This window comes from Lynx rufus, unplaced genomic scaffold (genome assembly GCF_022079265.1).
Source record: "Lynx rufus isolate CCGP_SWC_20201006 ecotype Redwood Valley unplaced genomic scaffold, mLynRuf1.p SCAF_4, whole genome shotgun sequence".
NCBI lineage: Eukaryota > Metazoa > Chordata > Mammalia > Carnivora > Felidae > Lynx > Lynx rufus.
In genome coordinates, this window is record NW_025814856.1 from 139,549,063 (window position 1) to 139,574,210 (window position 25,148).

Genomic DNA, 25,148 nt, shown 5'->3' on the forward strand with positions numbered 1-25,148 from the left:
ACTTAACCAAACACCTTATATGAATTTCATTAGTTTTTCCAATAATGGGTTTTTTTGGGGGTTTTTTTGTTGTTTTTTTTTTCCATTCCAGAATCCCAAATTGCTTTTAGTCATCATGTTTCTTAGTCTTCTCAAATCTGGGGCAGTTCCATAGTCTCTCCTTGTTTTTCATGACTTTGACACTTTTGGGAAATGCAGGTCAGTTATTTGGTGGGGTGGCTCTCAATTTGGAATTGTGTTGATGTTTTCTCTCATTAAGTGAATGTATATGTTTGTGGCAAAAATTCTGCAGAAGTGATGTGTTTCTCTTAATCACTTAATGAGGATAGTGTTGGCTGGGCTTCTCCACTTGAAGTTACATTTTTCTCTGTGTAGTAATGACTAAGGGGAGCGACCTTTAGCTTTCTCCTGGAGTATTTTAGATTATTTTTAAAAGTTTGATTAGCATGTATAAACATATAAAATTACACATAGAAAAGACTGTCCTGTTATAGAACCATTATTTTCATAACTGCCTAATACTTGCATTGTTGGGATATGTTTACACTAAAAATTAATATTAACTTTTGATCTTACAACGTCATAGTATCTTGGATGTTTGGTGTTAAATGCATTCACATTTTCTTCTGAACAGAATGTAGCCACATTTAGCATGCTTTGAGCTTAACTGTGGATGTATAGGATGCTGATCAGTGGGTGATCTTTAAAAATACTCTTAATGCTAAATAATTACTATTAAAGCCTCAAAAGAGGTGGAATTTATAACTTAAGACATGTAATGAGATCATTCTTTTTTAGCATATTTCACATGTCACTTGGCATAAGTTCCCTTAAAATTTCAAAATTCCACAATTCTAAGGATCATCGTGTGTGCGCACCTGCGTGTGCATGTATGGGTGTGTGTAGGTATAGGTGTGTTTGTGTAACAGTCACCAAGATGAATGTAGGCAGGAAGTGCCCGAGTGGTGCCCCAAACTTTTTTTTAAATATTCAACTCTATGGGGCGCCTGGGTGGCTCAGTCGGTTGAGCATCCGACTTCGGCTCAGGTCATGATCTCATGGTTCATAGAGCATCAGGCTCTATGCTGACAGCTCAGAGCCTGGAGCCTGCTTTGGAATCTGTGCCTCCTTCTCTCTCTGTCCTTTCCCTGCTCATACTGTCTCTTCCTGCCTCTCAAAAAATGAATAAATGCTAAAAATAAAATATTCTACTCTATTTGTGCCACTCACACAGATGATTCCCTACCAAAGCTACATTTTTAAGGATCACAACTCCATGTACTTTATTAGTGGGCTATTGACAAGTGGGACTGTCCCTGCTGAAATTCATCAGCAGTTATACTCACCATGAGTGATCAGTATTTCCTGGGAAGACCTGACTGCTACTTAATATGTGGCAAATGTTATATTTGGTGTCACCGTTATTGGTAAGTAAACAACAATGAAAAGTTGTCCTTTAAAATATCTCTGTAGCCTCCTGCCTCTTTCCAAGCACTACTATTTCTGCTTCCGTCTACAGATAATAGGTTTGCTCCTTCGAAATAGGAAACAACCTTTTCTAGTTGCTATGACTGTTGTTACTCTGTCACTTCTCAAACTGATCCAGATGCTTCCAAACACGAGAGAGCCTATGGTCACACATTCAGTTCCAATTCCACACTCCTTTGTTCACAAATCAAAAAGAACTGAACTTTTTCAAATATCGAAACCTATAAATTCATTCTTTCTTTTCATTTGCATTCACATCTACCCTCTGGATTCCATCTGCAACCCAAACCAGCAGTGCTGAAAGACCACAACAAAGGCTGCTTTCCTTAGGGTTCCCAGCTCACCGGAAGTGGGAAGCATCCGTCTCCTCACAGGCTCCGTCTCACTAGATTTCCAGACCCCATTCCATGGACCCAGACGTTCATATGCATTTTAAAACTGAGAATACAGGGTGCCTCTCAGAATGGACTGCAGCAAGCAGGATCACGCTGGCTCCGTCCTAGCTAAGTGAGAGGCCATCTAGGTTAAAAGAGAGAAAATTGCATATTAGTTCAGGGATGTGGAATGCATGAGAAATATATAGAAGTATTCCAAATATTGATGTCATATTAATAAATTTAATTGAGTAGAACTAATTCATCTGTTTATAATTTGTTGCAATTTCCCCTTTTCCTGAGTTCACTGGGGACCAGCTTAATAGTCTCAGGTAGTATAATATATGGCCACTTTCAGCTGATATTTAAGGAAAGAAACACACAACTGTTTTATCCTATCGATGGCTCATTATTACATGGGTCCTAATCAGTTACATGTAAGACTATGAATTCCAAACACAAATAGCAAGTCAAGCTGCGTTTATAATTCTGCTACCCAACACCAAGTTCCATTATTCCTTAAAAGCCGTTAAAATTAAAAACCTATTTATAAACTCTCATTAAAACAGGAACATCAAGCATTGAAAAGTACCAATTTTTTTAAGCTAATTTTAATTGTATTTTTTTAAAATTTACATCCAAATTAGTTAGCATATAGTGTCCCAATTTTTAAAGCAATGTTATTAGCCATCCCTCCTGCACAAAGTATAGTTACTCATTTGCATTAAACTTCAAACTAAGGCAATTGCATAGGTAGTTTATTCACTGCAAATATTTTATTAGAACAAACTGTAAGTAAAAGTCAAAGTGTCTCCTGCTCCTCAATAAAAATATTTAATTGTATGGTGTTTCTTTTTTTTAAATTTTTTTAAAATTTTTTTTTTAATTTTTTTTTCAACGTTTATTTATTTTTGGGACAGAGAGAGACAGAGCATGAACGGGGGAGGGGCAGAGAGAGAGGGAGACACAGAATCGGAAGCAGGCTCCAGGCTCTGAGCCATCAGCCCAGAGCCTGACGCGGGGCTCGAACTCACGGACCGCGAGATCGTGACCTGGCTGAAGTCGGACGCTTAACCGACTGCGCCACCCAGGCGCCCCTAAAATTTTTTTTAATGTTTATTTATTTTTGAGAGAAAGAGAGAGTGAGAGTGGGGGAGGGTTAGAGAGAGACAGAGACATAGAATCTGAAGCAGACTTCAGGCTCTGAACCAGACACAAGACTTGAACTCATGAACTGTGAGATCATGACCTGAGCTGAAGTTGGAAGCTTAACTGACTGAGCCACCCAGGAACCTCAATTGTATGCTGTTTCTTAAAAGAACATCTCAGTAGCAAGTTTTATAAGTTTTGTAAGGGGATAGAGCTTACAGCCTTATCCCACAAGAAGTTTTAAACACTGAAGAAGCTTAATTCATTGTCACAATTCTGCATTTGTGTCATTAGAATGTGACAAGGATGAAAATCATGATTCCAGAATAATTTTACTGATTTCTACCCACTTCCTATCTTGGCCCTCGAACACCGTCCTCTCTGAACTTGAATGGCCATGTTTTCACTCAGTTCCCGAATGTGGCAGCTGCTCATCTTTCTACCTGGAGCATTTACTCCATCGATTCCCTTTTGATGATGTTTCCACTGATAAACTACAAACGCTGTGAACCCAGGTCAGTATTAATGACTGAGTGGGTCCCTCGTCCCTCACAGCCCTCAGAAGGAACCACACGTGCCGACATCTTGATTTCAAACTTCTGGTCTCCAGAATGTGGGACAATGCATTTCTGTCATTCTAAGCCATGCAGTTTGTCATGGCACAGAAAAGTAGTATACCTTTAAAGGAACTATCAGGGCTTTTCTGATTTTCTATTCTTTTACTTTTCCATTTTAAATATTATTTTCTTGGGGTTCCTGGGTTGGGTGTCCGACTTCAGCTCAGGTTATGACCTCACAGTTCTTGAGTTGGACCCCCATGTCGGGCTCTGTGCTGACAGCTCAGAGCCTGAGGCCTGTTTCAAATTCTGTGTCTCCCACTCTCTTCTCCTCCCCTATTTATGCTCTGTGTGTGTGTGTGTGTGTCTCAAAAATAAACATTAAAAAATTTAAATATTATTTTCTTCACTTAAATAGATATTTTTAAAAATATAATCATGAGCCATACTAATGGCAAAATCTTGAAAAACGTAAGGAAGAAGTTCATTTCTGCTTCTTCATCTCTGGCCTACCGTTCTTAATCTCCAGTAGAGCCACTGTTCAGAGGCATCTGTGCATCATTCCAGCAATACATAGGCACAGTCAGGCAAATACAATATTTAGCATTTTCTTTTACTTAAATAAGTAAACTTAAATAAGTAAATGGTATACATAATGTCCTGAAAGCTGATTTATTGCTCTTAATAAAATTTCTTTTGTACTGCTCCATATCTTTACTCTGTATCCTTTTTTTCTAAGAATTACAAAATATTCCATTACATGGATGTTATTTAACTAGTTCCCTATTGATGGATGCTTGAGCTGTGTCAAGTTTCTGTTACTATACAAAGCACTCTAATAAATTCCCTTGCAGACTTTATAAAGTATACCTGTAGGATAAAGTCTTAGCAGAATAATTATATTTGCAAGATATTTTCAAAATGCCTCCCATTAAGGATATAAGTCTCCTTTCATATGAATTTATAGGCATTGCACTCTTTTCTTAATGAAAAAGTTCAGTTTTAGGATCAATGTGGTATGTAAACAATGATTTCAGGTGGATTATGCTGTAATTATTTATTGCTAATATATACCTCAGCTAATTTTCTATGAATGTTCATTAGGTATCCAATAATGTGAATCACATAAGAACTATTCAGTATTTTATAGCTTGCTGACTACAACACAAGGAAAGCAGTTGTTCAATTTAGAGACAATGTGAAGATAAAAAAAAATTCTTTGCTTTTGGAACAAGATAGTGAAATTAGCTCCTCAGGAATCTCATTTCTTTCTTTCTTTTTAAATGAAAATGTAAGTATCTTATTAGTTCCAGGTGTATACCATAGTGGTGCAATATTCTTACACACTACAAAATGATCCTCATGATAAGTCTAGTTACTATCTGTCACCTTACAAAGTCATTACAATATCATTTACTATATTCCCCAGCATACATTACATCTTCATGACATTTATTTCATAACTGAAAATTTGTACCTCTTAACCCCCTTCACCTATTTTGCAAGTCCCCCAAAGATTTGTTTCCCGTAGCTATCAGTCTGTTTCTGCTTTGTCTCATTTGTTCATTTGTTTTGGTTTTTAGATTCTACATATAAGTGAAATCATATGGTATTTGTCTTTCTCCGACTTATTTCACTTAGCACAGTGCACTCTAGCTCCATCCATGGAGTTGAAAAAGGTGAGAGCTCCTTCTTTGTTATGGCTGAGTAATATTCTATTATATATTTATATAATTTATATAAAATTATAAATATACGTATATACACACATGCATACATATCAGTTCTTCTTTATCCATTCTTCTATCAATGGACACTTAGGTTTCTTCCATATCTCAGCTGTTGTAAATAATACCACAATGAACATAGGGGTGCATGTATCTTTTTGGATTGGTATTTTCATTTTCTTTGGACAAATATACAGAAGTGGAATTGCTGGAATTTATGATAGCTCTATTTTTAATTTTTTTGAGGAAACTCAATAGTGTTTTCAATAGCGGCCACACCAGTTTACATTCCCACCAACAGTGTTCAAGGGTTCCCATTTCTTGACATCCTTGCCAACACTTGTTATTTTTTGTCTTTTTGATAATAGCCAACCTGACAGGTGTGAGGTGATATTTCATTGTAGGTTTCATTTGCGTTTCACTGATGATTAGTGATGTTGCGATCTTTTTGTGTGCCTTTTGGCCATCTATATGTCTTCTTTGGAAAAACGTTCATTCAAGTCCTCTGCCCATTTTTTAACTGGGTTATTTGTGAATTTTTTTACATTAAGTTATGTGAGTTCTTCATATATTTTGTATACTAGTCCCTTATTGGATATATGATTTGCACATATCTTCTCCCATTCAATAGGTTGCTTTTTTGTTTCATTGATGGTTTTCTTCACTGTGCAAAAGCTTCTTAGTTTGATATAATCCCTTTTGTTTATTTCAGCTTTTGTTACCCTTGTGTAAGGAGAATGGTCCAAAAAAAAATATTGCTAAAACCAGGGTCATAGAGTTTTTACCTATGTATTCTTCTAAGAGTTTTATGGTTTCACATCTTACATTCAATTCTTTAATTCACTTTAAATTTATTTTTATATATGGGGTAAGATAGTTCTCCAGTTTTATTCTTTTGCATGTATCTTTCTGGTTTTTCCAGCACCATTTATTGAAGAGACTGTCTTTTCCCCATTGTATATTTTTGCCTCCTATGTCATAGATTAATTGGCCATATATAAATGGGGCTTGGGGGCTCTTATTCTGTTCTGTTCTATTGATCTATGTGTTTGGATTTGGGGCTAGTACTATACTATTTTGACTACTATAGCTTGCAATATAGTTTGAAATCAGGAAACTCTAGCTTTGTTCTTTCTCAAAATCGCTTTGACTATTTGGGGTCTTTTGTTGTTCCAGACAAATTTTAGGATCCTTTAGGAACCTAATTTCTTGTCAGAAAGACCAGTCTTGATATAGAGGGGACCCTGCCTCCCTAGGAACTGTACCAGGATTGCCAGGTTTGAGAAGTCACTACTGACTTACAGGAAAAAGCAGCGGTCCAGGAGGAGAGGAAGAAATGGGTACCTTGGAAGGTGTGGATTTCTTAGAGACTGAATGTGTATTTTTAAATTTAGATGGGCATTTTTCATTATTTAGTAGGAGAAGATGATAATTGTTTCATCTTAAAAGGGTGATTCCATGGGGCCAGAAAAGCAAGTAAGATTTAAAAATACCTACCAGATCAAATAGTCCATGCCTCTAAAAATATGGTAATATCACATCAAAAATGAGAAACACCACAAATTCCTTTATGGCTAAACATGTTTTTAAGGAATTAAATAGGTTTCCAGAAAAATTGGTAACAAGAAATAGTGATCATGGATTCATGGATAAGTAGGGGGTAAAACCAAGGGCACCTTAAGATTCTTCTGTTAGTTGCTACAACATTTCATAAAAAGTTAGTAAAATTTTAAAATTATATACTAAACATATATACTCTACACATGTTTGAACAAGGAAATCCCTGATAATTATCTCATTGGATTCTAGTGAGAGCTATGACAACCCAGTAAGGAATTTGCGAAATCTCCAGCAAAATGATGTACTCTAAATGTGGAGCTCTCTGGGGTTAAGGCCATTTTAAGCAACTCTGCTAAATACCACCTTTTTTGTGTATCTAGACTCTGAGGCTCCAAGGGATGACACTTAAGACCAAAAGAGCTGTCATTCATTTTCCTGAATATGCCTGAGCCTGAACAAATTACTAATCACCCCAGTGAAGAAAGAAAGGAGAGATGCTAATGAGTTTTTTTCTTTCAAGATAGTTTAAATTTTGTTACTGGTAGGGGTAAGCACTTTTAATAGCTAAGGCAGTACTCAAAAAGATCCATATGGCCCGAGAAGAATAGGTTTCACAGACAGAGGAAAAGAGAAGTTTGGCTGCATATTCTGTCTCCACAGTGGTTCCACCAAGTATGAGTTTGTTTCTCTTCCACAGCAAGAAGCACAGAGGACAGCCCAAAGTTGGCACTGCATCTCTGTAGCCTCATCTATGCCCTGGGCTCTTTCAAATTTCTGCTCATGGCCGTCTCATGGTCACAGCATGGCTGCTCCCCCTTCAGGCTCACTTCTGCATTCCAAGCAGAATCAAGAAACAGGGTGACCAAAAATGTATAGCATCAAGGAGGCAAAGCTTATATCAGGGAAGCAAAACTTCTAGAAATTCATAGCCAATTTCCACATTCACTTACTAATTTTATTTATTTACTTATTTTGACCAGAATCGTGTTGCATGGCTATGTCTAGCTACAAAGAAGACTGAGAAATAGAACTTCTTTTCCTCCTCTTTCTTCTTCTTCTCTTCTTCTTCTTCTTCTTCTTCTTCTTCTTCTTCTTTTAATGCTAGGTAGGTTGTTCTGCACAAGAAAACAAAGGTCTTTTGTTAGAAAGGAGGAAAGGAGAATGGGTATTCTGTAGGCACCTAACATTTGTCTGCTGCCGTACTTAAGAGATCATTTAATGCAATTCCCACCCTCTTTTTCTTCCACCCTTCCTCATTTTATGTTGAGAAAACTAGATCAAGTGACCTACTCAATGTCATACAGCCAGTTCATGGCAAAGCTGGAACCAAAATTTGAAAGTATGATCCCTTAACACAGTGGTGCTCTTTCCAATGTATGCCACTATTCTCTTAGTTCATAAACTGTGCACAGAGCCCACCCAGTTACACAGATACCATTTTTCTTCTCCTTACTCCCTCAACTCTGTTTCCAGACTCAGGTCTGTATTTAGCCATATGCTTGTCTCATTCAACCTTAAGAGTCACATTGTTTGGCTACAGCCAGAAAATGAATAATGTCCACGTCAGCAGGCTGCTTTGGCTTTCCAAAATAGTGAAGACTTTAACCTAAAGGGTTAAGATTTATGAACTGCAAACAAAGATTAACTGCTGAGGAGAAATAAAAAAGGAAACACAGAATACAATAGAATATTCTTTGACCTAAACCTCAGAAAGGAGAATATGACTAAGTTTCATTTACCTTAAAATCTGCTCTCCCTCTCCTAACCTCTGCTATATCTATCCTTTGCAATATTACTTTGATTCCCGTGCTTAGAATTTACTAGAGTAGGGGGCGCTTGTGTGACTCAGGTGGTTAAGCATCCAACTCTTGGTTTTGGTTCAGGTCATGATCTCATGGTCTGTGAGTTCAAGCCCTGCATTGGGCTCTGCACTGACAGTGCACAGCCTGTTTGGGATTCTTTCTTTCCCCCTCTCTTCCCCTTCTCCACTCTCTCTCAAAAATAAATAAATTAACTTAAAGAAAAATAATTTCCTAGAGTCATGGCTGTTTAGTTAGAACCAACATGTCTGATCCTACCAACTGTCACAGAACAGTAGCTGATGGGAGTGTCCATCTGAGGCAGAAATAGCACCATGCCAGGTAGCAATTCAGACACAAAAACAGGCCAAAGTTCACTCAGTCTGGGAGTGGTCCCTCAGTCTGCCTCCCACTCTGCTTTTCTGTGTTCTACATTATATTTATTCTATTATCATAGGCTCATACGTGGGATCCTGGGTATTCAGAAAGTGCAAACACTAAACATTTCATTTTATTTTGTTAAAGAAATTTAATGTTTTATTTATTTCTATGAGAGAGAGAGACAGAGAGAAAGAGAGAGAGACAGAGAGACAGAGTATGAGGGGGCGGAGGGGCAGAGAGAGAGAGGGAGACACAGAATCCATGAAGCAGATTCCAGGTTCCAAGCTATCAGCACAGAGCCTGACGCAGGGCTGGAACCCAGGAACCATGAGATCATGACTTGAGTCAAAGTCGGATGCTTAACCGACTGAACAGTTTAAAAGATTACCATGCTCGGGGCGCCTGGGTGGCTCAGTCAGTTGGGCATCCAACTTTGGCTCAGGTCATAATCTCGCAGTTAGAGGGTTCGAGCTCCACATTGGACTCTGTGATGACAGCTCAGAGCCTAGAGCCTGCCTTGGATTCTGTGTGTATATGCCTCTCTCTCTGTTCCTCCCCCGCTAGCACTCTGTCTCTCTCTCTCTCAAAGGTAAATAAAGATTAAAAAATATTTTTTTGTTTTAAATAAAAAAAATAAATAAAAGATTACCATACTCTATTGCCGTCCATTTGTTTCAGAAGCTTTGAAGTCAGAACATGCTTCTGTATTATTAAACTTTTTTTAAGCTGCATCTATGAAGATAATTAGAACAAATAAGATGTAGATTTCAGTGCAGGATTAGGAAGACACTTCTGACAATGAGCTAGACTGTGCCACGTGAGGTCAGTCAGGGATTTGCATTCTCAGCATGGCACTTTGCACGTTCTAGGTATTAATACTTTTCCATTTTGAAGATGTATTCAAAAATGCTTATGACCATGTTATGAATTAATTGTTCTTCCTCTGAGTAGGAGTTTGTAGTAGACAAGCTCGGAGATGCCATCTCAAGAAAGATTCTGTGATTTCATCATTGAAATGTAGATTGTCAGCATATGAGTTCCTTAAAAATGACTTTCTTTTTTTACTTAAGATGTCAGATAAATCCTTTTCCTGCCTTATCTTATGGCCTTTGACGTGACATTTCTTCTCATAGTTCTCATTCCCTGATTTTCCCGTTATTCAGTTCAGATGTTACCTCAGAAAAGCTCCCATGACTAACTCACCCCAAATAGCCCACACCCACTAATTCAGTGACTGAGCTGGGCCCCCCACAGATCAGCACATGTAACAGTACATTTTTCTCAGTGATGGATCCATGTCAATTACATGTTGGGCTTCAACAGAGAGTAGCTGGGACTCTGTCAGCTGTGCTCTGGACTTTCTAATGCCCCCCGTGTGAATATTAGGATTTGTCCATAAACACACACACACATACGTACACCAGAAAGACCCCAAACAAACTAATCTTCAGGCAAAGGTTTATCTAAATCCAGAGTTTTAGAAATGTCTCAACATTATTTGCATGAATCAATCTACTATCTATGTATCTATTACCTACCTATCTATCATGATCATCATCATCTATCTATATCTATACACATAAATATATGTATGCACTGAAAGGTATCTTTTTATTAAAACATTGAACACAGCATCTCAGTCTGAAGTACCTGAGTTTAGGCGCCTTGGTGGCATGTCCATGGTGTGTTTCGCATGGCATATGTTGTTCTGTAACGAAGCATTTCTTGAGTTGTTTTCTCAATCATGTGTCTTAGAAATCTCTCTATATTTGTTCGTTCATTTTGGTCTATCCTTATGCATTACATAAGGCTTTCTCTAGAGTAGACTCTGAGAAGTCTGATATCAAGGCTATGGCGTCTGTGATTTTTTTTATTTTAGTATAAACTTTCCTCCAAAAGTAGCTGAACTAATTTGCAATCCCATCAACAGTGTATAATGATATTTCTCATTGTCTTCTCTAATGTTTGATGTAAACATTTTTTGCAATTCCGCAAATGCTTAATGTCATTTTTCTAGCCTTAAAAAAAGGTCCAACCTGCACCAAAAATAAATGTATAGATGGATATCACACACACACACACACACACACACACTCATACATATTGTACATAGATGTTTATTCAGACAAAAACTCCTCACAACATTTATTAACTTTGTGTCAATTTAATTGATTTTTGTAAGGAGCACTTTAACACAAATCACTTTCCTAATCTTTAATCAGTATTCTAAATTCCAGTTTCAGTCATTAATTTAAAAATGGAAATATGTATACTGAATCAAGATTTTAAGAAGTCTGTACATCACCCTCGTTCCTTTTGTTCCTTACTATCCTGAACCTTCTCATGTGAGATGTGGAAATCTAAGTTGGGTGTGAGGCTATGTGAAAGGGTGAGGGATGGTGACTAGAAATTGCTCCTTAGAGACAGTTACAGAGCAAAGAGGAGGGCAAACCCATTCATTATTTCTCTCCATTACCGAGAATTTATGATATGAAGTGAGAGACAATTGAGCCTAACCATTTATGCATCCAATAAATATTTGCCTACTATATGGTAGGGACTGGGTATATGTGTGAGTGAAATAATTATTTGCTCTCATGTAGTATTCAGTCTGGTGGAAAAGACACAAATAACAAATTATCGCCAAATGGTGAAGGGCATGAAGGAAACAAGCGGAGGTGACATGGACTAGGGAGGGGCTACATAATCATGCTAGAGTTTCAAGAAGGCTTTGCTGAGACTTAAAACACAAAAAGACGCTCTCCAGGAAAAATGAGAGGGAAAGCATTCCCGATAGAAAGAATAGCATTTTTACCTGCCCCAAAACATGATAGACTGTGAGAGCCTGATGAAAAGGGAGGCAGTGGAATCAGGTGAAGGAGGATGGAGGGACACAGGCAAGGTACAGGTCCCAATACCTTGTGAGAATAAGCTAGGAGATCACTTTGTAGTGTGTACACACGTTGAATTGTAATGTTCCACGCTTGAAACACATATAATGTTATATATCAATTTTACCTCAATAAAAAGAGAGCACGTGTGTGCATGAGACAGAGAGAAGGAGGGGGGAAGGGAGGAAAGAAGGGAGGAAGGGTAAAGGGAGGAAGGAAGGAAGGGAAGAAGGGAGGAAGGGAAAAAGAGGAAGGAAGGAAGGAAGGAAGGAAGGAAGGAAGGAAGGAAGGAAGGAAAGAAGGGAGGAAGGGAAAAAGGAAGGAAGGAAGGAAGGTAGGAAGGAAGGAAGGAAAGAAGGGAGGAAGGGAAAAAGGAAGGAAGGAAGGAAAGAAGGAAGGAAGGAAGGAAAAGAAGAAGGGAGGAAGGGAAAAAGAGGAAGGAAGGAAGGAAGGAAGGAAGGAAGGAAGGAAGAAGGGAGGAAGGGAAAAAGAGGAAGGAAGGAATGAAGGAAAGAAGGAAGAAGGGAGGAAGGGAAAAAGAGAGGAAGGAAGAAAGGAAGAAGGGAGGAAGGGAAAAAGAGAGGAAGGAAGGAAGGAAGGAAGGAAGGAAGGAAGGAAGGAAGGAAGGAAGGGAAGAAGGAAAAGCTAAGTGAAAATGAGAGTATTCTAACCTGCCAGTACAGGGGAGAGTTGAAGAGAGATTTCAGAGAGCCAAACTGCTGCTCTCCACTGCACATGTCAGACTAGAGAATGAATTGCTTTGTACATATCATGCCTCTACAATGATACTCACTGCAGTGAGATGCTACCTATTTTTATAAATACATGAACATGTTTTGAAAAAAATATATGTATTTGACTCCATTTCTGACATATCATGGGTCCTTAATAAATGTGAATTGAAATGGAATTTGTCTGTTAATTCTCCTCAAATATTTCCCACTTTTTCACATTAATGGCTTTTTATTCACTTGATATATGGTCTTCTAATACAGTATATTTTTAATGAATCAACAACACACAGGTATGTTTTTAAAGTAAAACTTGCATCCATTTCTTTAAAAACTGGCAGAGCAGTAATAATATCGGTGACAGTATTAATGCAACAATGAATGTCAATGCTAAAATAAAGATTGAATTGCCATTGGAATTTATATTTATCCCTCAATGCAAGTAGCTACTTCTAGCACAAACAACTTCTGACAACCCAAGACCGTGAGAAGGGTAAGCAGTTGCTCCTTTTTATCTATAAAGTTTATTTGGCACAAAAAAAATCTTATTCTATCTGTCATGTTCACTGCAGCTAATTTCTATCTATCATTTTAATGCAGGATTGTGGTTTGCTGATTCACCCAGAAGAAGCCTGTGGATTACAGCCTATTTCCTCTGACTACATTGAAGCCATTTCACAGCCTGAACTAAAGATCTGTCCATCTGGGGACACAAAAGGTGACTATTACATTGGGTGTCACTTCTCTTAAAAAAATTATTTGATATAGATGAGTGTATGCTTATTTGAACTATCCTTATACAAAAAAAATCAAGGTACTACACAACTTTTTCATTAGTATGAACTGTAACACATGTAATTAATGCATTATTTTAATATGCGAAATATTTCAGTTAAATGCTTTTCTCTTCACCCTCCGCTCTTTGCCTTGTGAATCCATATTCATCTACAGATATCAGCCAAAAAGTCACTTGTGCCAGAAAGCCTTTCTTCAGCCTCTGATTTGTTTCTTTATTATACATTTTCATAGTACTCCATGCTTTTCTTCCATGAGAGTTTCCACAATTATTTAAATGCTAAGTATGTAATTAATTCTTTGGTGTCAGTCTTCCCAGATTGTGAGCTGCACGAGGACAGGGAATCTGACTTGTTCACACTATCAGTTCACTTAGTACTATAATTTCTACAGAGTACATGGACTATGTCAGCCAAAGAACTGTCTTAAGGAAACAAGTTTCGTTTCCTTTGATTATATAAAAAAAAAAAAAAATCCTTGAGAATGATCTCTCATGTCTCCCATATATTGAGCATTAATAGAAGCAGGAAAATCATAATGTCAAATTGGAATTATAGTGTTGAATCCTGCCTGATTCTAGAACAGACCCGGAATGAGACACCTTGGTGCCACTATCCACTTTCCCTGTTTCTCTCCTTCCCCAGCACTTTTCTTTCAGTGGAGTCTAGTGGGGTCAATCCAAAGGTGGGGACCAAAAATGCCTCCAAAAAGATAAGAGGAACAGGGAGCATCTTCTCTGAGATTCCTGCTTGCCCATCTGGCCTCACGACCCCAAGTCTCCCTTCATCTAAAAAGTCTAAGAAAACACTCAGGAGCTTTTCTACCCTCACCATGAACTTCACACCACAACCTGAATGGGAAATGAGTTTCACAAATGAGCAGTACAAATCGCAATTTGGCATGCACGGTGAGCAAGCGTGGGCATATCCCTGTTCTTGAACATGTGTTCTAAATAATAAATTACAGTCGCTGCGTAGGGAGGGATTTACCCATTATGACATGTCAGGAGGTATGATTTATGATTCTCAGCTAAATGAGATATACACTCTTACATACAAAGGAGACCCCGATGTGTCTAGTTATGGATTTTCTTTATCAGATGACATTTTATGAGAATCATAAAACAACTTAACTTTCTTCCTGCTATTGAACCAAGTCAAAAGTTCATCAACAAAAAGTTGAAGATACGGTACTGAGATTCCTCAAGAAGTGGCATCTTTTTCTGTTCATTAAATTTGCTGTAACTTACGCCAGGCCCTGTCATGAAGCTATCTCCATGCCTGGTTCTTAACAGGAGATGCTGCCTTTGAACAGGGACCTTCTGGTAACTTGAGTAGCGAGGCTTCTTTAGAGAAGACCCCAAAATTGACTCCCCAGTCAAGCCCATGTCTCTTAGCCCCACGATACCAGCCCTCGTAATCTGACCCTTCTAGGCCCCATAATCTGGCCCTTCCTCTCTCCCAGCTCCTCCCAGCCTCTTGGTTTCACTTCATGCCAATAATGCTGCTGCAGGGTTCCACATTCTTGTCCATGCTGTCCTGTGCTCCTAAAAGTCTTCTCATCTTGGTCCAATTCTCCCGATGCTATATTTTCCTCTCCAGGAAGCCTCTCCTTACCACCCCACCCCCTGATTAGCTTCCCAGAATACTTTGGGCACATGTCTACCGTAGCACTTACTTCATTATGTTTCAAGTGTTTAATTTCTCTCTCTTTCTCTAATCAGTAGTTTTCAAAGTGGAATGGTACATCTGAGCAAGCGGAGGGAGTGGCATGGGACAGTCCCCAAGATGAAGCCAGTAAAGCTTAAAATACATACACATTTATTTATGTCTAATCATTCTTATTTTTGTTTTATAACAAACATAATACATCGATATGGAAGTATAGGTACCTACATTGCAGTGCGTGTGTATTAATATAGTAAGGGTGCATTAGCAGTTCGTTTTTAATGATGACTGCCCTAGATTGTCTTTCTCCAGAGCAGAGATTTGTCCCTCATGCATCTTTCAGTGTCTAAGATGATTCAAAAATGATTGCTGAACTAAAACCAAGATCCAAGCCCTCCTCCTTTCCACAGAAGATTGCGAGCAGTCAGGGCACAATCGACCAGGGAAAACTGCTTCACTCTTATGGTCCTAAAGATCTAAAGATTCCAAACAAATAAGTGAGATCGGCAACAGCAGTTTGCGCGAATGGAGTTTTGTTGCCAGAGACGATTTCCTTCCTTGATGGTGGGACTCCCTCCTGCTGAAAGAAGCTGTCACGGTGGGACAACATTGGGAGGAAGTTTATTTAGGAAGTCCAGCCTTAACTTGCATGACCATAGATTAGTTCTGAAATCTTATTTTCACAGCACATTACAGCTATTTAGCAGAACTGGGTCCGTTTTTTCACTTTGCCAACGAAATGATGGTTTACGTGTCTTTTCGATAACGCTAGCTAATATCATTTTGCGTGACTTTTGTTCATATTTTTAAGTTGATTTTAAGCCTTTAGAGAAGAATCTAACTATAAAACACAGCCTAAGAATAAAAGTTCTTGCTTAAGAAAGAAAAAATAATTCTAATCTAAAGAAAGAAGAAATTTATACAATGATTTTGAATGATAATTACCTTAAAGGAAAATAACTCCAAAGGCATTTTACGACATATAAACAAAAATATTTTATCATGTTTTATTTGTAGCAAGGGAATATGACAACTTATACTTTAATACTTCTAGTGTTGACAATATGATGTGTTTTTTTCTTCTTAAGGGAAAACTGCTTTATTTTATAACAGTGTAGAGTCAGGATTTAGTGCCATCTATATGATTTTACATCTCAGCATGGCCCTAGGTCACAAAGTTGAGTTTCTTCCCTCCATTATGTCAGCCAATCTGATTCACTTAAGTGGCTGGAATCTAACTTGCATTAAATATAAAGCTATAATTATAAACCAAATAACTTCTCCCCAAAGCCCTATTTATTCCTCAGAATGTCATTCCCTAAAACATATGTCATACTCTATTTCAGAAATCACAGCTTTGATTCATTCAATGTTTAAATATATAACATAGAATTCATGTCCCTCTTTTTGACAATTTTAGTTAAGAGCTGGTATCATTTAAAATGTCAAGAAACTCCAGTCTTGCAGATGTTATACAGATGTCTATTTCAAGCAGCATTACTAAATCACAATAAAAAAGGGGGGGCATTTTAAACCAATACAAAAATGCAAAGAGTTATGACTGTATAAATATATAGTAGTATGAAGCATTGGGGCCAAGATTTCAGAGACCCAATCAGGAGTCCTTTTGATGTGCATGAGATTTTATGCCCACAAACTAATTGTGCCCATATTTGGATTTTTGTGCATGCAATTGGCCACTTATTTCTTCAGCTTTAGAAGCAAATGGCCAAAGAAGACCTCAGCTTGTACAAAATTAGCTGTCAGCAAGGTTAGTGCAGGACAAAATGTCTGGGGGAGAGGATGCATGTGCCCTTAAATACTCAAGGATCTGATGAAAACAGAGACCTTCAAAATATTATTAGATATAATCTCATTAGCAGAAACACATTTATGTCCCCGACATACCCACCATCCTATTAGAAAGAAAATTACCCATCTTTTTTTTAAACATAGTCTCCATCAACAGGTGAACCCACTAAATAAATCCAGCTTTTTAAAATAAAGACATTCATTAAAACAACCTGATGTGGGCTTTCCCATAAACAAGTGCTATCAAAGAGACCATTGGGCCATATTTCATTTTCAACTGATGATTTTGTGCTAACCTCGCCTAATACGACAAGAGGATCAGAAAATTGGAGACTCCAAGACTTCAGTTAATGACTGGTCCAACCTGTCATTAACAGCATGACCCCATTTCTATCATTTAATTCTTGTGGCCTCAGTTTACCTCATCTGGCAAAGAGGAGGGTGGACACAAGACCCAAAGCCCATTCCACTCCATTCAAGAGGATGCCCACTGAACACAAATCATCATGAAGATGTGAAGATGTGAAGAAATTGGTTACTGATTACAAACCCTATATTCCAGGGCAAAGTCAGAATTAGAAGCAAGTTATATTCTAAATGAAAACCACAGAAAAATCACAAAACAGAAATGGATGGAGAAATAAGCATTTTTGAGGATAATCTTCACATTGCCATTCAAAAACCAGCACCTCTCCATCTTTTAGTAGCACTGCTCTTCCCTACATTTGGAAACTTTGGAAATGCCTTTTACCGAGCAGACCTTTTTCTCTCCTATATGTAATCTTTTGTAGAAGCCACTTATTTCTTCAGTCCCTGCTGTCAGGGTGGCTTCGTCACCCAAAGTACCACCCATTCCATCTTTCCAAATCTTGTCTATCCAGAAGACGTGAACACATTTCAAGTGCTCCATGACAATTCTGACTTCTGTGATGCTTTCTTTATTCTGAACTACCACGGCTTACTTGAGGTGAGGGCGGAGGAGTAAAATATATTCACCGATTGCTGGGTATCAGGCACTATGGCAGGTGCCATATGTATTTTCCTCATAGAAAGAATATTAAGTAATTTTTTCAAGCCAAACAGTGGTTCGCAACTGTGGCTGCATATTGGAATCACCTGAAAAGCATTTAAAAAACACCGACGCCTGAGTTCCATACCGGGTGGTTCTGATTAAATTGGTCCAGCATACGATCTGAGCATGGGGATTTTAAAAAGCTTTTTAGGTGACTCTAACATGCAGTGCTGAGGTCCACAGAACTAGCTAGAGGCAGAGCTCAGGTGTGTGTGTCTCTAGAGCCCAGACTCTTTTCATACCACGCAGCTATTTTTACTCAATTATGCCTTTTTTATTATGCTGTAACTATTTTACATGTATAAATTGTAACCCTCTAACCTGACTGTAAATTTTTTGAGGCTTAACATTGTAGTTAAGAGGCTTAAATATGTTAATATATGAAAGTGCTCAGAATATCCCTAACCTCTGGCAGGTGCTATGAAATGTTAACTATTTTTTAAAATTATTATATTTTAACATCAGTAGCACCTAACATCTTGTAGGGTAAATACTTCAATAACGTTTTAGGTTAAAATCCTCCTAGAGAGTACTATTTTCTTTCATCTCCCCCAGTTCTCTCTTAATATACCCACACTTCTTTTTTTCTTTTCTGTGATCAACTAGGAGGCCATAAGCTAAACCTCCTCTCGTATTTTATCATTTCTAACTATTTCCAAAAACACTCACATGATTCTGACATCCTTGAAGTCATGCAATGGAAGCACACCATATTCATTGCTCAAAAGTAGAGATTCTTCCCTCTAATGCCACACCAGATACTTTTGTTAGCAGAACCACAAATCAAAGCCAGAATGGACAAAGTTGTTAATTTTTTTTCTTTCTAACTCAAAAAGTAGCTGGGAATATTTGGCTCCTCAATGTTTTGAAGAGAAACATCTAGTGGTAACATAAGCAAGACCTTTAGGGTAGAGCATGTGATTGTTGGAGACGTCAGGGCGTTCTCCACAAAGGATATAAATAACCACTCTGTATTCAATGTTCTAGTTGAAACTCCATTTCTGAAAAGATGAAGAAGGAAAAAACAAAAATAAAAAATCCCTTCTTGATTTTTTTTCTGATTATGAACATCTCTACTCACACTAAAAGCTGAAGCGTTTTGGATACATATTACTTTATCACTAAAATAGAAATGATCGCAAATGCATTGAGAATATTCATTTATCTTATAAACATTTACTAAAGCTTATGACCTACTCTGTGCCTGAAGTCAGCTAGTAGCAAAGATAAATACGATATTGTAATTGTGCTAGATATGTTAAGCACATTATCCCATTCAGTCCTCCCATCAACCGTGTGAGAACAGTACATACCTCATCTAAGGGCTGGAGAAATGAAGGCCACAGAGCTAGAAAGAGCTGAAGAGATTCACACCAAAAAGGTCACCGATCAAATTAACAGCAATAACTAGTCTTCGAAATAACAAATTAGCAGTATATTGAAGTAATTCTCTTATATCTTGACTCTCTTGAAGGCAGGGGATAGCTCTATTATTGGATTGTTAAGCTAAGCATGTCTCACGCTAATAAAGATTAGTGGTCAATTACCTCGATATCAGTGGCTTCCCATCTACTTTGGTTCTATTAAGTGCCTAGTGTACTCTTTAAAAACAAGTAATAATTGAGTAGTACCCAATCACTTAGTTTTTTGTAAGGAGGCAGTTTCACAGAGCAGGACCCGTACTTGACTTCAGCATGGACTGTGTTCTTTCAGAATATTTTTACCTGTTGCAATTCTGTTTGGTTGTCAGGGGGGCATGCATCGCTCCACAGATGTACACAAGAGTGGTCTTCTCACTGTAATATTTATAATACTGTGCCATAACTGAATTCTAAAGTAACTTGCAAGCTGTAATTTCACTGGTAGAATGTGAACAAAGGTTCTGCTGTCTATTCCAGGCCAATGGATCGTGCCTTGCCTTAGCTGTTCAGACAACAGGACCTGTGACTGGAGAGAGATAACGTGGCAGCCTCAGAACTGCCAGTACAGCGTTCTAACTAAGCCTCAACTCCAGCGGTGCCTGGGGGGAAGGAAGGTAAGTTCCGGATCCGGCAGGGGAATCCTTTAATTTCTGCCACCTGCATCACCAAAAGCCACGCTGTTGTATTTAGTAGACCAATTCCTGCTCTCTTACTCTGCGGAGGATAACTAATGCAATGCAGTCTGGCTTTTTGAATCATGGGCAAATGTTAGAATAGAAGAGCCTTAACAATTCTTGCTCAATTATTTCCAAATACGTCTACTTGACAGATGGAGGATATTAGAGTCATGTCCTGTGCTGACCCAATTCCATGCTGGTTTTTCTCAGCACAAATTGGTGAGCGCTTGCCACGTCAACTGACAGATGGCGGTTCAGAGCAGCTGGCCTGGTCAAACTGCAGCTCTAGCGAGGCACTGCGGTGACAGCCGACGTCTGCAGCTCGCTTGCACAAGCCATGAAATGTTCTTGCATGTAAGACTCACTTCTGCTAGAGCTTCCTGGGTGCATGAGACACTAACCTTCCTGATCTTCTTTCACATTCCCGGGCAGGTCTCAAATGGACCTCACTAGGCTGCCTGTGCTTTAGTGAGGCTTCTAAGCTGATTTGTTGGACACGCAGTGTCTTCTTACTAGGCGCACTCTGAGTAGGTAGATTCCGGCAGAGCCCTTGGACGTGCGAACCGGGCACATAGACTGAGATGCTTGGTTAAGATGAAGTAAGTAATTCTTACCCAGATTTTCAAAGTTCTTTCCTTACAAACTGTTTGTAAGCTCTCACAGATGGGCCACACGGAGTTCCAAAATTGATTTTTTTTAAGTTCTGTTAATGCAAAAGGAAATGAGCACTGGAATGAATGTATGCGAGCTTTTCAGATTAGGCCTATGGTTAGATTTTCTACTAGCAAATAATTTAAAAAGAATGACAGGGGGTGAGGGGCAGGGCAGGAGGATGGACATTTCTTCATGGTGATTCCAATACAACTGCACCAATTTTCATGACTGAGAGTATCTCTAAATATAAAAGCATCAGTATTACTTACTTTTAAAAAGGAAAGCAAGGGGGAGGGGCACCTGGGTGGCTCAGTTGATTAAGCATCCAACTTTGGCTCGAGTCATGATCTCACAGTTAATGGGTTCAAGACCTGTGTCAGGCTGTCTGCTGACGGCTCAGAGCCTGGAGCCTGCTTCGGATTGTGTCTCCCTCTCTCTCTGCCCATCCCCTGCTTGCAGTTCATCTCTCTCTGTCTCTCAAAAATAAATAAACGTTAAAAAAAATTTTAAATGAAAGAGGCGCACCTGGGTGGCTCAGTCGATTAAGCCACTGATTTCAGCTCCGGTCATGATCTCAAGGTTTGTGAGTTCGAGACCCATGTCGGGCTCTGTGCTGACAGCTCGGAACCTGAAGCCTGCTTCAGATTCTCTGTTTCCCTCTCTCTCTCTGCCCCTCTCCTGCTCATGCTGTGTCTCTCTCTCTCAAAAATAAATAAACATTTAAAAAGTTTTTTAAAAAATAAAAAAGAAAGAAAGAAACCAAACATTTAGACTTTTATTAACTGTCACTTAATATTCTTATTAACAGAGAATTGATTGTGTGCAAGGAACTAGGTGTGCTGCTAACTTTCATACCTTATGTCTGACCAAACTGTAAGCTTCATGAGGATAGGGAACATGTTTGAATCACTGCTTAGCACAACTTTTTTTTTTTTTAATTTTTTTTTCAACGTTTATTTATTTTTGGGACAGAGAGAGACAGAGCATGAACGGGGGAGGGGCAGAGAGAGAGGGAGACACAGAATCGGAAACAGGCTCCAGGCTCTGAGCCATCAGCCCAGAGCCCGACGCGGGGCTCGAACTCACGGACCACGAGATCGTGACCTGGCTGAAGTCGGACGCTTAACCGACTGCGCCACCCAGGCGCCCCTAGCACAACTTTTTGATACGTAATAGTCACTTAACAGATATTTGTAGAGTAAACAAATAAATTAAAATCTTACTTATTTCTCATCACAAATCTGTGAGGTAGATATTGTATCTGTTTTCTACTTAAGAAATTTAAAGCTCAGAGACATTGAGTAATTCTCCCATGATCACACATGTATGTGTGGCTACTACTCTGACATTTTTAACCACCAACTTGGATAACCCAACATCCACATCTTAGAAATGCAGGACTGGAAGCAATGAAAATAGTTGTTGCTATAACAGTCAGACTTCTCTAAACTCTTCCAGGATACTGTTCCGACCTCAGAATTTAGAGCATTCAGGAAAATTCCAAGATGTCTCAGTCTATTAACCTGAAAGGCAGTAGATGTTCATTTAAGTTCATAACTAAATTCCATGGCTTTTGACATGACACATATTATTTCCTGGGCTCATTTTATTCCTCTGTAAAATAAAAGAAGCCTATATGATCTAATCCTATGCTGTAGATTAATCAGCTTTGTAGGAAGCTAAAAGCCCTTTTCCTTCTCTGTGTTAAAATATCATAGACTGGGGTCATTCCCCATAGTTCTGTAGGCCGAGATCTCTGAGATCTGGAGACCAGCAGGGATGGTTTCTGGTGAGAGTTCCTTCCCAGTTCCCATTGGCTGCCTTTCTGTTGTCCTCACAGGGCAGAGAGCTCTGGTCTCCTCTCCTTCTAAGGACACTAATCCCATCATGGAGGCCCCACCCTCATGACCTCATCTAACCCTAATTACCTTCCAAATGTTCCACCTTCTAGTACTATCACTCGAGGGGGTAGGGTTTCAACACATAAATAAACCCAGGGTGGGGGGACACGGGGAAGGGACACAAATGATATGGTCTTTGCTAATTTCAAGGTAGATTATTAGCAACTCTACAAAGTAATGATAAGAAAAAAGGAAGATCCCTCTTTCTGTCTGTTAGGTAGGGAGACAGAATGTTGCAAACTCTAAAAATAACCCCGATATGCAGATAAGGTGCTCCTGGCAGAGACCAGCTAGCTGGCTGCTTGGGGGGGAGGGGGGGCTTCTCTTAGAGATTCTCTTAGTCCAGAGGTGCTATTCGGACCTTTGTGCTCAGAACTCCAATTTGTTAGCATGCTGGCAGTGATTCTACAGAGTCTGATTTGTTTACCAGGATGCTAAAGTTTTCTATACACAACAGGGAAGCATTGTACATTTTTAGCAGAGGAATGACACAGCCAGAATTAGAAAAATCTTTCTGCGGCAGTATGGAGACTGCCTACGGCGGGGAGGAAGTGGGTGCTAGGGAAGCAGAGGCTGTTTCGTGGAAAAATTCCATCATGCAACATTGAAGAGTCAAAGAAAGTATAGATTCTAAGTATAGATTTCTAAAGAAGTACAGATTCAAAGTTAGTATATATTCAATAGTATATGTATACAATAATGCCACTAATATAAAAGCTTAATACATACATATAAGCATGCCTACACATACAGAAAAATTTTGGAAGTAACACAGTTAAGAATGATTACATAGGAGGGCACCTGAGTGGCTCATTTGGTTGAGCATCCAATTCTTGATTTCGGTTCAGGTCATGGTTCTTTTGTGAGATCGAGCCCTGTGAAAGGCTCAGCATTGAGCACAGAACATCTGGATCTGTGTCCCTCTTCCCCAGCTCTGTCTCTCTCAAAAACAACAACAACAACAACAACAACAACAAAACAAATGATCACATAAGTGAAAGGGAGTGGGAGAAGGGTAGGGTGGTGATGGGACCCGCGACATATTTTGCAAGGCCCAGGGCAAAATGAAAATGCAGTAGCCTGTGTTCAAAATTATTAAGATTCCCAAGAAGGCAACCACAAAGCAATAGCGCGAGCACCGGGCCCTCCCTCTACTCGGACTCTGTGCAACGCCCAAGGTCACATGCCCATGATGCCACCTCAGGTAGCAGAACATGTTTGGCGAAGAATGAAGAGATCTTTTAAAATATCTGTGTGATTTTCATTTTTTTTACAATGGGTGCATATTTTTAAATCTAAAAATCTGTGTTTTAAAATTTAAATCAGAACTAAGGCAGAGGCAGTGGAAATGCAAAGGAAAGAGACCCTGAGGAAGAAATCTTATATTCACAATCATGGACCTGGTAATATAGACAGGTGCATGCCCACATACACCACACAGCACAGAGAAAATTGCATGAACACTCACAACTATGACTATCAAATAGCACTTATTTTAAGAAGACTCTATTTATGCATAGAAGTGCATTAGCAAAAAGCTTTCCCAGTACATTGATTTCTCATTCTCCATGAGAGCAATATAAATACACAAAGTATCCTGAAACTCTTTCATTACTAAACTAAGACAATTCTCATCCTACCCAGAATTTTTCATAACCATTATTCTATTCCAAAGACAAATACATGTTAAGGCATACCATTTACAAAAACAGAAAAACAAGTCACATAAATATTTTGTTTTTTAAACACCTTATAAACTGACATTTGGGGGGGCTCACTTTCTACTATGTCAGTCATTCAACAGACGCATATTATTTGAGCGACATTGTACAGAAATTCACTTCATAAGGATAGCAGGGTCAGGGAGTGGTAGGAACTTCCCTACAATCAGGAAGCCTGCACTAACTACAGTTCTGATCCCATCAGACAAAGTGATTTTTTATTCATCAACACCATCAGATCAACTCTGCTGCCCCACATCAGAAACCTTGTAGTATCTGTTATCCCTAACATGGTACCAGAGTAGAAGTTAGCCACCTGATTGCTTAAAGTGAAGCTCACAATACTTTTTATAACTTTTGTGATGCTCCACTGTTCATTCACTAGCTTAGCTTTTGTTGAGTTAACAATCTGTTCTAGGGGCATACAAACATGATCCTCCAGGGAGCTAAATTTCCAGTACAAGGAGACACATGAGAGAAGCAATTGTTTCCTCATAGTGTGATAACTGTACAGGTAGAAAGAAGCCCAGAGGCTGGCACCTGACCTGTACTTGAGGTTCTGGAAAAGTTGGTAAAAGAGAAAGTGCCTACGGAGGGCGGTGGTGGTAGTTACAGGCAATCTACCAAACACGTTACTTTGAAATGGTTTAAATGAACTGGGGAAAAAAAAAAAAAAAAAAAGGATCTTCCTTTCTTTCCCCTGAAAGAATCTGCAGGGAGGGGCGCCTGGGTGGTTCAGTCAGTTAAGCATCTGACTCTCTGTTTCAGCTC

General features: G+C 38.8%; 1 protein-coding gene across 1 annotated transcript in view; it reads left to right on the top strand.

Annotated features, from left to right (window-relative positions):
• CPED1 (cadherin like and PC-esterase domain containing 1) overlaps positions 1 to 25,148 on the top strand; it is a 270,984-nt gene that overhangs the window by 213,724 nt on the left and 32,112 nt on the right. Inside the window, exons 16-17 of the mRNA XM_047097404.1 lie at positions 13,258 to 13,375; positions 19,902 to 20,038. Of these exons, the coding sequence (XP_046953360.1) occupies positions 13,258 to 13,375; positions 19,902 to 20,038 (255 nt within the window). The remainder of the gene's footprint in view (positions 1 to 13,257; positions 13,376 to 19,901; positions 20,039 to 25,148) is intronic.